We start from the raw sequence: 13,372 nt of genomic DNA on the forward strand, positions 1-13,372 counted from the left end.
GCTGGGCACTTCGACGCGGCCGCCGCCCGCCGAGGGCCCTGTGTGCGCCTGCGCGCTCGCGCTCCCGCCCTCTCGCCGTGCCCGGCCGAGTCAGTCAGTCTGTCGGAGTCTGTCCTCGGAGCCGGAGGCGCGAGAGGATTCCGCAGAGGCCCCCTGTCCTATTATCTTCTTCCCCCCTCCCTCTCTCCCGCCCCACGTCTCACTTCACCCCTCTCTCGCCCTCGCGCAGCCATGGCGGACCTGTCGGCGGCCACTCAGTCCCCGTCCGTCTCCTCGACGTCCTCCGGGGCCGAGCCCTCCGCGCCCGGCGGGGCCGGCGGCCCGGGAGCCTGCCCCGCCCTGGGGACGAAGAGCTGCGGCTCCTCCTGTGCGGGTGAGGCACCGGGGGGCCCGCCCGCCCTCGGGAGCGGCGGTGGGGAGGGGGGCTCGGGCAGGCAGAGCGCCCACCCTCCCGGCGTGTGGCCGCGGCCCCGGGGGGAGGGGAGCCGGGCGCGGGCGTGAGGAGATAACGGGGTGTGAGGAAAACAGGGTGCGGGCGGGAGCCGCTCCAGGGAGGGGGCGTGGGCCCCGGCCAGGTGCGGGGACCCCAGCTCGGGGAGCCGCCCGCCGGGCCGGGGACGGAGCGGAGGATGGAGGAGCAGGGGAGGAGGGCAGGTGGTGGTCGGAGAAACGGTGAGGGAGGCTGGCCGGGGGCGGTGGTGGCAGGGTTGCATTGCAGGTTTGCAGCAGGTGTTGACATAATCAGACATTCCTGGGAGTCATCCAAAAAAAATTTTTTTTTTTTGGTTGCCCGTGGGGGAGGATGAGGAAGTTGAGTGGACACAGGGGAGCCGTTTTCTATGCCGTTTTCACCCGCCTTTGATCGCCTGTCGCTGAGACGCCCCGCCTAAATGCCCGGATTCTCCTCGGGGCTCGGGCAGCGGGAGGGGGATGAGAGCGGCGCGGGGAGCCCGGGGAGGGCGCTGCCGCCGGGCCAAGATGGATCCGCGCTGCACCCGCGGCGCCGCCCGCTCTCCCCGGCGCGGTGGGGGCGGGGCCGCGCCGCAGCCGCTTATGGTCCTGAAGGTGATCAATGCAGTCAGGCCCGGCCGGCCGCCTATTTCTGATTTCATGCTTTCTGCGGGCTCTGTTGACGGCGGCGTAACAAAAGGGGGTGTCTGCCGCAGAAAAGGGGGAGGGGAGACAGTCAGACAAAGCTGGGGGAGCCCCGTCTTCCCTCTGAAAGGCGCGGAGGGATGCTGCGGGCTGCTTTTCGCTTCCATTGTACACGCATCTGCCCGCCGGTGGGAGCTGGCTGGCAGGCTCCCCTCGGGCCGAGATCCGCAGTGCAGATGTCTTCTGGAGGAGGGAAGACGCAGCCCAGCAGGTGGTAAAGGAACTCGGTCTTCGAAGGAGGGAAAAGAAAAAAAAATATATATATATATATCATATATATATCATATATATGTATATTACAGATAATGTTCTCTAGTTACTTAAAGGATTTTTGAGAGATTCAAAAATGCTTTCTTGTCTCCTTTGTCAGAATCTTGGGTTGATGGCTATAGGGAACTCAGCATTTCTGATCTCGGCTTTAGATATATTCTCTGCGTGTTTCTTGAACCGTGGATCTCCCACGTGAGAGCTCTGGTGCCCTGTTGGATTTTCCAGTGTGGGTAGGACCATTTCAGTAGAAGCAGTAGCAGCAGAAGCTTCTGCAAGGTCAAGATCAGCTGTCCAGCTGAAGGGATGAGGCAGCGCATTTAGCTCCCTTGTTTCCTTTACACCATCAGGCATTCCGGCTCCCAGGTGAACAGCAGCGTCCCTATAACTTAGCGACTTGGCTAGCCAAAGCTAACCACTTGTCATTGCTGACTGTCTCCATCGCTGGCCCTTTTGTTCGTACCTTTTGATTTTTCTTGATTTAAAATGTTCTGTTCACCTGAAAAATAAACTCGATAGATTCCCTATCTTAAATTCCCGTCCATTGGAAATGTGTATTGATGTTGACTGAGAATCATTAGTACCGTTTTGGTGGTCCCACTGTAAGATGCTGTCATGCATCGTTATCATGTCATTGCAGCAGCTTTTCCCTGTTGCAGAATATTTCCGCCATCTCTCAAAGGAAATGTCTCAAGCTTCTGCACCGTGAAAATAAGATGGACTTTGTTATTCCAAAATGTAACTCATTTAAACGAATACTAAGGAAAATCTTCCTGGGTTGTTTAAAAATCTACGTGTGTTGATGATGTCAACAACCTTCACGTTATTTCACCAAGCTCCTGTGGGTTTTAGAGACTTTCCAAAAATAAAAGGAGTGAATGGTCACTTGGTGTCCTTAGGAAACGATGTTGCCTTGTCTGACCTGTTGGGTAATGATTGTAGAAATAATAGTTTTACCTAAAGGTAGAGAATGCGTGAGTGGTGGCACTCTGGTCCAGTGCCTGAGGTACAGTGCAGCTGGCAATGTAGTATGCTTGGAGGTCAGGGGCCAGAATTGGCTTCCCAGATTTCTGCCTTTGGAGGAAATAGATTTCAAGGCAGAAATTTGAAGTTGAGGTAAAGGAGATTTACATAGTTAGTGTTCTTTTCAGGGTGAGAGTTGTATTATTGCTGTGAAAATCATGGTGCCAAAATAAAGCTGCGTTTCCTGTATCTGTTCTTGGAAATTAGCTCAAAGCAAAAACAGCTTGGACAACTTTTTTTTTAAATCTTCTTTCACTCATGAAACTTAGTTGTTCTCTGTCCTTTTGATGGCATCATTTTCACACTTTGTTCTAACAAGTCAGTCAAATGTAAGTATATAATTTGTATTTTTCAGTCTGAACCCTTAGCTAAAAAGGAATCTGACTGACTACCTGTTCAACACTGACGTTATCTGTATTGTATTCATGCCAAATCATCGGTGGCACTGTCATTGGAAATAAACAGACTTCAGTCCCAGAGACATCTGGGTGTAGTCTGACTCATTAACTACATGGCCCAGAGCAAACCCTGAGCCTCTAGACAAATTTGCTTTGCACCCTTAAATCCTTTTATTGAATTACAATACCTAATATTTTGTACACTTGTTTGCATATTGCAAACTTTTGCACCTAGGTGCAAAATAGCAATTGAATTACAAGTGAGAAATCATAATCTTCCTCATAATAAAGGAAGATCTTAGTACCTTTTTCTTTCTAAAAGTGAGTTCTTTCAACTTTTGACCCCTCGCGTTGATGTCTTAAAGCTGCTACCCTTTCTTTCACTCAGCTGGTCTGTTAGAGTGGTAGTTGGCCCTAGCTAGTTTGGCTCAGTGGATAGAGCGTCAGCCTGCGGACTGAAGGGTCCTGGGTTCGATTCCAGTCAAGGGCACATTTTTGGGTTGCAGGCTCCATCCCCAGTAGCGGGGAAGCGCAGGAGGCAGGCAATCAGTGATTCTCCCTTCCTATCTCTGAAATCAATAAAAATACTTTTTTTTTTTTAAGTGGTAGATGGGGGCAGAGAAAGACAAGATGTTTCACAGATGGCTTGGCATCTATGCTTAAATATTAGCTACAGCATTCTGACCAGAACAAGTGTAGTTATGATACTTATGAAACGCCTATCAGTGGAAGTAAGAGTACAGGACAGCCAGAATGGTCATGTCAGTTTACAAAATGCCTGTTTACTTGGAAGGTTTTTATTCCTCAGTAGTAAAAGGTTTCTTATGATGCTTTTTAGAGTCAAATTCACAAGTAATTTAACCACTCTGATCAAACAAACCAGTTGGTATATATATTTAACAGGCATACCTTAACCTGAAATTGAAATCCAGAGCATTAGTGTTTTTATTATTTTAGAGATGGTCTGAAAACAAAATAGGCCTAATATAATTACTTTTATTGTATTCTGTGGTGAGAAAATGATATATTCTTCCTGATATAGGAGTCGCCTGTTTAATCCTATGTAAAAAACCTGTAAAAAAAAAAAAAAAAAAGAACTTGTAAATTAAGTTTGGTGTTGAAGGAACTGGTGACATGTCATTGAAGAGAAAGGGAAAGTTAAGGTTTCCAGTTTTGTTTGAGCCAAGAGGTTGTTCTGTAGAAAGGCATTTATTTTTAGATTATCCATAATTCTAGAATTGATTAACTATGCTTATTTTTATAAAGGGATAGAGAGTAGAAGTACTATTTTATTATTTCTAATTAGTTAACTTTTTAATATATCTTTATTGATTTCAGAGAGAAAGGGAGAGGGAGTCAGAAACATAAATGATGAGAGAGAATCACTGATCAGCTGCCTCCTATCCGCCCCCTACTGAGGATAGAGCCCACAACCCAGGCATGTGCCTTTGACCCGGGGACCCTCTAGTCCAAAGGCTGATGCTTTATCTACTGAGCCACACCAGCTAGGGCTAACCATGCATATTTATTGTGTGTACTTAGCTTATAGTTTGTGTTCAAACTTAGTTTATAATTTTTTATTGCCTAAACTATACAGACTTGTGGCAAATATTATATGTAAATTCCATAGTAAAACTTTCTAAAGCCCTTGTAGGAAAAGTATGTTAAATAAGCATATCCATAATTAGTATTGCTTGAGATTGCATCATTAAAGTCTTTTAATACATGTCTACATTTCTTTGACTTATGTAAGACATGTTACTCTGTGATCTTGCAGTTTCAGAGAGAATCTCTTTATTTTTTTATTGATATTTCACAGAGAGGAGGAAGGGAGAGAGAGAGAGAGCTAGAAACGTCGATGAGAGAGAAACATCGATCAGCTGCCTCCTGCACACCCCCCACCGGGGATGTGCCCGCAACCAATGCACATGCCCCCTACCAGAATCGAACCTGGGACCCCTCAGTCCGCAGACGAACGCTCTACCACTGAGCCAAACCGGTTTTGGTGAGAGAATCTCTTTAAATAGTGTACTATAAGATTTGTATTTTACATTATTGGGGGGGAGGGGGGTTGCCAGCAGGTAGTCCACTCTTGTGGTCTTTTAAAATTTCAAGTAAATATTCTTAATCTGTTTTCTCCCTATAAAAATTAACTCATTTCTTTTTCTCTCTGTAAGGACATCATCATAACCTAACCAGAAGGGACATGTGAGCTTTTTGACATGTATCTCATTTGCAGCTTGCCCTTGAGGGTATATTGAAGGGTAAACTAATACAAAGCTCTTTTTGTCCTATTACTTGAAAGCATTTCAACAGTGAGCATTGCCTTCATTTTACATAGGAAGTAGAAATATTTAATTTTTGTTATATTACATATTTGTGTATTGCGTTATGGTTTACTAGTAAATTGTGCCCATATATTAACTTAATTCAAGCAAACATTAAAGCTCTTTGTTAGGTGCCTTGGGAGATAGGAAGGCAAATAAAACCCAGATAACCCCTCTAAAGGCTATATTCAGTAGAAAGACTTGTGTAATGTTTATCTGTGAGTTAGTCAGGTACGGATATAAACCTCATTTTACAGATGAGAAATGATATACACAAAGGTTTGTGGCTGTGAAGTTGAGGGTAGGATAAAACTAAGGGATTGAGGGCCTAATTCAGTTCTCTTGCAAATATACATAATAACCTCTCTTTAAAATTTGAAATGTGATAAAAAGTGGTTCTCTCACCCTTTTGAATTAAGTTACCAGTTTTAACTTTGCGTTAATTTCTGGTCCCTGGTTTCTAAGCGGTGCCTTTTTGCTCTGCTGTCCTACAGAAACTTTCCTCAGCTTCACCAGCTACTTTCAATGTTAAATCAGCGGTCACTTCTCAGTCCTCATCTTAAATGCTCTTTCAGCAGCTTTTGGTCAAATTCATCCCTCCCTCCTCTTTGAAATGCCTTTTTCAATGTGTCCTCCATGTCTTTAAGTAGCTGCTGCTCCTATGTCTCCTTTGCTAGCTGTTTTGTGGTGTGTTTAAGGTTTGTTTGTTTGTTTGTTGTTATTTTAACACATAAATTCACATAACATAAACACCATGTTTTTTAGTATATATACAAGTATATATGCAACCATCATCACTGTCTTATTTCAAAATTTTTATCACTCCAAAAGAAGGCCCATACCTATTAGCTGTCATTCTCCATTTGTCTCTTCCCCCATCCCTTGGCAAACACTAATCTTTGAGTCTAGATTTTCTTCTTATTGGGATTTTATAATGCTAATTCTTTATCTTCACAACATTTAAAATTTAGAGTCTTTTAGGACTCACTTATAACTCTTTTCTACCTGCTTTCATTTGTCTCATTTATGACATCCATCTTGTGGTTTCAAGTACCATTGATGACTTCCAAATCTTTCTCTTCAGCCTCCACATCTCATAGGCATCTCAAGCTTACTATGTCTAAATTGAACTCCTGATCTTTCCTTTTTAGTCTGTTTCTCTCACAGCTTTTTCCATCTCAACAAATGGTGATTTTTATCTACCTTTTTTGCCCTAATCAAAAAGCCTGGAGTCATCCGGACTTTCTTTCCTACATACAACTGTCAGCAAATCCTACAGATTCTACCTTCAAAATATGTCCGGTGTCTGGCCAGTTTTCTCCGCTTCCATTGCTACCGCCCCGCGCTGTTACAGCTCTCCTGGATTATTGCAGTGTCTCCACACTTTCTCCCTTGCCTCTCTTCAGTCTAGTCTCAGCACAGCTGCTGGTGTAAATCTGTGAGAATTTTAAGTCAGATCATGTCGCTCAGGGGCACATGCTCCATTGGCTTGCCATCATAGAGTGAATGCCAAAGTCCTTAGCAGGCACATGTCGCCTGTATTATCTGGCCCCAACCCCTCCTCCTCGATCATCCAGCTTCCGTCACACTGATCTCCTTGCTTTCTTCACACCAAATACCCTCTACTTCAGAGCCCTGGGTGCTGCACCTTGCGCAGGTGCTCTCCCACACAACCCTCCCGGCTCTTCCCTCTCCCTCGCTTCTGTAGGTCTTTCCTGGCCAAATTATTTAAGGGCACAAAGCACCTTACAGGCCTCCCTGTTTTATTTTTGTTATTACTTGTCATAATCTATCTTACTGTATTTGACTGACTTTGTCTGTCTTCCGCACCAGAGTATAAATTCCATCAGAGTGAAGATTAGTGCTGTTGTTTTCACTGTTCTATACCTAATGCCTGAACAGGACCTGGCACAAAGTAGGCCTTTGGATATTTTTGAATGAGAGCAGAAGTTTTAACCATTTAAAAAATATTTAATTTATTTCAGAGAGGAAGGGAGAGGGAGAGAGATAGAAACTTCAGTGATGAGAGGGAATCATTAATTGGCTGCCTCCTGCACACCCCCTACCGACGATCAAGCCTGCAGCTGTGGCGTGTGCTTTTACCAGGAATTGAACCACAACCTCCTGTCTCATAGGTCAGTCCTCAGCCATGAGCCGCACTGGTGGGGCCTGCACTTTGCTTTTTAATTTAATGTATTGAGATATATATCAGCATCTATACCTGAACCTCATTCTTTTTCACAATAGCAAATATTCCATTGTTTTCTATTGGTCATTTAAATTATTTCTAGTACTTATAACCAATGCTCTTATGAATATCCTCATACACATGTCTTTGTACATATATGTAGATATATCTGTAGGTTAAATTTTCTAGACATTAAAGAACATTGGGGGAGGGTACCTTTACATTTTTGATACATGTTGCCAAATGTAGAGGAGTATAATTTTAAAAGATAAAGATTTCTCATGTAGTCCTATTTTCCCTGTGAATTGTGTTTTGTTTTGTTTTTTAAGTATTTAGGGTCAACTTTGCATATTTACCAGCTATGTATGTTTAAATGCTCATATTTTTGTGACTGACTTCACAAAATGCAGTTTAAAATGGTTAAAAGCAAATATCAGTTACTAATCAGATACCTATTTTTCCTTTCCCACAAAGTGTTGCAGGGAGCATCATCTTTCTTGAGGTTGTACTTGCTTAACAAACTAGCAGAACCTCTTTTCTTCCTGCAGAGGGGGGACTATTTGATTCTCCCCGCCCGCCCCCCCCCCCCAAAAAAAAATGGATTAACTTTTAGAAATGCATCTCAAAATGAAATAAGATTTTGTTGCCAGGTGAGTGAAAACAGTAATTGGAAATGAAGACTTGGGTTTTCTCTCTTGCTCAAACCCAATGAAGTTACGATGCTTGGCCAAATAAAAGTTAAAATTCCTGTGTGAGGTGGTCAAATTCTCACGCTGTATATTTTCTTTCAGATTCCTTTGTTTCTTCCTCTTCCTCTCAGCCTGTATCTCTATTTTCGACCTCACAAGGCAAGTCTGTCATTTTTTTTCTGTACATTCATAAAAGAAAAATGTTGAGAAAGAGGCTGTAACTGGGGATATATGGCACATGTTGATTGCCCCCAATCTCTTAAAATAAAAACTAGTTACAAGCCAGTTCTTTATACTGTTTAGCAGTTCCCGATGGGTTTTCTGTAAAGGTTAGTAAAGTAGAATGAGGCTAGGTGGACCCTTGAACATAGCCTAAGCTTGAGTTCTGGTATTGAATATTTTTTTTAATTAAAAACTCGCCATAGAATTTGGCACAGATAGAATTATGGCTCAGAAAACAACCCACCCCCAGACTGCATTTAACTTACCCATTTGCAGTTATGTAACTGCTTTGGAGAGGTATTGGATTTTTTTGGGGGGGAGGGTGGGGACAAAAAAAAAAACAAAAAAACAGTATAAGTGTGCTTCCACTGAACTAGTATAGCTCGAGTTTTTTAGTGTGAACTTCTCTGAGATTTGTCCAAAGAGCTAGGCGAGTTCCAAATCGCCTAGAAACATTGAACAAGTCAGTTGACTTTTTGGCAAGCGAGGCTTGTTTTCCTACAAATTAAGCTCTGGCTTTTTTTTTTTTTTTTTTTTTTTTTAGATCTGCCAACCAATAAGGAGGGAACATGAGTGAGATAGCTGTAGGTTGTGGAGGTAATAGCACTGCTAGGAAAGCTGGAAGAGAGAGTGTGGTGCTTTGTTGATTTGCACTAATAATAAAGTGCTGTTTTGTTTGTGCTGTTGTTGTACCTGACATCAAATATAGGTCAGTGGAAAACCCTTATTTTAACAAAGGTAATTAAACTCACTAGATAGGTCTAAGAAAACCTTTGCAGTTCATTGTCCCTGCTGAATTCTCGATGCTGGCTTGTTAGGAAGACTGACCTTAAAAGAATAAAAACACAATGAAGTAACATGAACCCCACAAAATATATTTTCAGAGTTTAATCTGTTTCGTAAGAAACATGATTTGTTGCTTTTAAGTGATAATTTGTTGCTTTTAAAGGCTGCTAACATTAGAGCCTAAACCCTTTATAATTTGCCTCCCTGTTTTGATACCTTGTGGGTCAAATTACATTTTTTAAAAATAGGTATTTTCTGAGTGTTAGAAAGTAACTGAAACCTACCAAGTGATTCTTGACATCTGGAACCCAACCAGAATGATTTTTAAAAAAATATATTTTATTGATTTTGTACAGAGAGGAAAGGAGAGAGATAGAGAGTTAGAAACATCGATGAGAGAGAGTCATCGATCAGCTGCCTCTTGCACACCCCCTACTGGGGATGTGCCCGCAACCAAGGTACATGCCGCTGACCGGAATTGAACCTGGGACCTTTCAGTCCCCAAGCCGATGCTCTATCCATTGAGCCAAACCGGTTTCTGCCAGAAAGATATTTTTTAAGGGTTTTTTTCCCCCCCTCGTTGGAAATTAAATAATTTAGGTAAATAGATACTATATTTATTCCACTGCAGAAAATAAATCAGTAAAAACACAATGTAAATAGAACAAATAATTGTATTTCTCTACTGTAAATATTTCAGATCTTTTAAAAGACATTCTTTGTAGCTATAACTTTCAGTCACTTTTTTAATGTAGAAACGATAGTTGATATTCTAAGTAGTGTAACAGTGCAACCCAAGCACAGCATACCTGATGTATGGGATGGTGAGAAGATAACTGTCATAGATTTAAACGTTATTTTAATCCCTGTTAGAAAAAATTACACATACAAAGAGTTAGTTTGAAATCAATAAGCATGTCCTTGGATGGGGATGTAGGGGGGTGGAAAGAGTTATTTTGACCAGTGCAGATTCAGGATAGTGCTATTGCTAAAAGGGTATTGTACAAAGTCAGTTAAAAATGTCAGAGCCCTGAAAGTGTTCCAGTCCAGCCTCTATTATGGCACTTTCTTTTGCAAAACACAGACACACGCACGCGCACATGTTCTCCTTGCTCGCATAATGGAAAAGTAACCCAGTTAGTACTACTTCATTGGCAGGCCTAAAGATCAGCCTGTTCAGTTGTTTGAGGTAACACCTTGGCAAGCGACTAGGTGTGCTGTAGCATAGCCAAGACTGGTGCTTCTAGTGGACCTTAATAAAATAAGGGAAGCCGTGGCTGGGTAGCTCCGTTAGTTAAGAGTTCGTCCTGGTAAGCCAAGGTTGAGGGTTCAATTCCTGGTCAGGGCACATATAAAAATCAACCAACAAATACATAAGTGGAACAACAAAATTTATTTTTTTCTTACTCTCAAATCAATAAATAAAAATAAAATTTAAAAATAAGGGAAGAACAATAAACATTACTATCTTATAAAAAAATAATAAAATAAAAATAAGGAAGAGTGGGCTAGAAGAGGTCAACAGGAAAAGGGGGAACATATGTTGTACTTTTAACAATAACAATTTTAAAAAATAAGGGAAGAGGAAGTTAATCATGTACTTGATTAAAATTCCTGGAAGAGCCGAAACCGGTTTGGCTCAGTGGTAGAGCATCGGTCTGCAGACTGAAGGGTCCCAGGTTCGATTCCGGTCAAGGGCATGTACATTGGTTGTGGGGGTGGGGGGTGGGGGTGGGGGGGTGCAAGAGGCGGCTGGTCGATGTTCCTCTCTCATCGACGTTTCTGGCTCTCTATCTCTATCCCTTCCTCTCTGTAAAAAATCAATAAAATATATTAAAAATAAATAAAAATAAAATTCCTGGAAGAATAGTTGAGACTCGTTCACCCAATGAAAGCCTCTCAGAGTAGCTGCTGCCCCCAACAGGGACCTTGCATCCATCACTGGCACTAACCCAACTAACATGACTCTGGCTTCCCTATCCTGAGCCTAATGCCTTGGAGAATTGTGCCTCACTTGTATATATATCTAAACCATATTAAGCAATATGTAGCAATAATTAAATGAGACATTTTCATATTTAAGAATGACATTTTTAATCCTGAAATAAGTACTTATCATTATTGGGCTTCAATGAGATGCATGTACCAAAAACTTATTAATTTGGACCATTAAAGAAAGGCACTTTAATATTTCAAAAAGAAATCATGTAATATTCATTAAGTTGTATTACTTTGAGGTATACCGCTACTTAAGCTAGCAGTTTACAGTTTTTGAAAGCTAATAAATAGATTTGTGATGAGAATGTCAGTGGAATAATCCTCCTGAGTAGGTCTTTGCTTATTGACTCCTTTTTTCTCATTAAAGAATTAAATTTCAGCCTAATCTCTGAGCATTTCCAGATAGGGGAGTAAGTTTTTATAATGTTTTCCTGTTCTGTAAAATAAAGATATTAACAGATGTATAGATGTAGTATGTGGCTAATTTTTATTGAGCTTATATGATGTTCAGTACTTTATTATTTTTTTTTTAATTGATTTTAGAGAGGGGAAAGGAGAGACAGACAGACACACATTGATTTTGTTCCACTTATTCATGCATTCATTGGTTGATTTTTATCTGTGTTATGACCAGGATCAAACCCAAAACCTTATTAGCGTATCAGGACGATGTTCTGACCAACTAAAATATTAGGAGGCCAGGGCGCAGTACTTTATATGGATTATCTCATTTAATCTTCATAGCCAATTTTATGGAGTAAAGAAAGATACTAGTTCTTTTACCAATTGAGGAAACCAGAGTTTAAAATGGTGAAATAACTTGCTCAAGGTCACACTGTAAGGGACAGACCTAGGATTCAAAGCCCATGCTCATAACCACTACCTAATATAAAGATGATAAAGTATATTAGTTGTATTTTAGGGTTTACAGGTATTTTTAGAAATGTCATTTTGAGGTTAATGTTATAAGAGCAAAAGAAGCAAAAATTACTATTTTAACCATATTGCTTTTAGTTAGGCAATTTAGTATCATTTGAGGGATGTATTCCTTTAATCAGACACAAAGTAAAACTGAAATTTGGTTTCTACTTTTGAAACCTTTGATAAAAATGTAGACTTACTATGATTTTATTTAGAAAACATTGGAAGAAAAGTAGGTAAAAAGATTGGAGAGGATTTTTTTTTATCTACATGCAGAATTGGAAATGCATTTGCAGTAATCAACATTTATAATCAATTTGAGTAGCACAGTAGGCATCTGGAATAGGAAGAAGTTATACACTGAACTTAGGGACAAGCAGTGCGGGGGAAATTTTGCCAGTTACAGCCTTTTTTTTAACAAAAGCAAAACATTTTTCTTTGTACAAAAGAGACTTTTTGTTTAGGATCTAGCTTGGCTGCAAAGTGTCTGCTGGCTAACTTCCTATTTTGATGCTGCTGTGGCTGAAAGTTGCTGGTGTTGTTTTGCACGAAAATTTGTCTTGTTTTGTGAACATGAGAAAATTCAAGTGTAGGAAAACCTATACCTGAATATTTCAAGCCTCCCTTGTATGACTGTGCATATAGATGTATGTTGAAAAAGTAACTAAGTGGCTACTTAGAGGCTGGCAGTTTTTCTTCATTGACGGTATGTTTTTCCAAGTTACAGGTGTCCTTTTATTAAAAGTAATGAATGCCTAAGGAGATGGGGGAGTAACTAGTAACCAAATGGCAATTGTAACAGACTTCTAAGCTACTCATTCTTTTTTGGGAGAACTAAGTTTGGGGAACAAGAAACAGTAAAGAGAACATATTTTGAATTGTAAATGTATATGGTTTTATTTAATTTGAATAATTTACTTGATGTTATAAAGCATTTACTTGGAAGTTTTTTCATAATATTTTTAACTCCCACTTGTTCTGTAAGATAAAATATTCTGGGCACAGAAGAGGAAAAATTCTTCAGTTCTCATACTGTATTTTCTAGCTAAATGGCACTTCTTATTCCAAGCAAAATTTCAAGTTACTGTACTTTATAATTAATATATAATTTAAAATTATAAAATACAATTAATATATATATCAATGTTTCTCTCTCATTGATGTTTCTAACTCTCTATCCCTTACCCTTCCTCTCTGTAAAAATCATATGTGTGTGTGTGTCTGTGTGTGTGTGTGTGTATATATATATATATATATATATATATATATATATATATATATGCCTAAGCAACCATTATGACTGAATGACCAGAATGACCCAGTCGCTATGATGTACACTGACCACCAGGGGGCAGACACTCAATGTAGGACCTGCCCCCTGGTGGTCAGTGCACTCCC

General features: G+C 40.8%; 1 protein-coding gene across 4 annotated transcripts in view; it reads left to right on the plus strand.

Moving 5' to 3' along the window:
• Positions 1-13,372, plus strand: part of RTN3 (reticulon 3) — a 44,886-nt gene continuing 31,514 nt past the window's right edge. Inside the window, exons 1-2 of one of the 4 annotated variants that reach the window (XM_084895802.1) lie at positions 6-373; positions 8,150-8,206. In XM_084895802.1, coding sequence (XP_084751928.1) covers positions 232-373; positions 8,150-8,206 — 199 coding nt within the window. In that variant the 5' untranslated portion in view covers positions 6-231. Of the gene's footprint in view, positions 374-8,149; positions 8,207-13,372 lie in introns of all 4 variants that reach the window. The other 3 variants (XM_084895803.1, XM_084895805.1, XM_084895804.1) reach the window with 3 other exon arrangements.

This window comes from Pipistrellus hanaki (assembly GCF_964339955.1).
Source record: "Pipistrellus hanaki genome assembly, chromosome: 9".
In the NCBI taxonomy this organism is placed as follows: domain Eukaryota; kingdom Metazoa; phylum Chordata; class Mammalia; order Chiroptera; family Vespertilionidae; genus Pipistrellus; species Pipistrellus hanaki.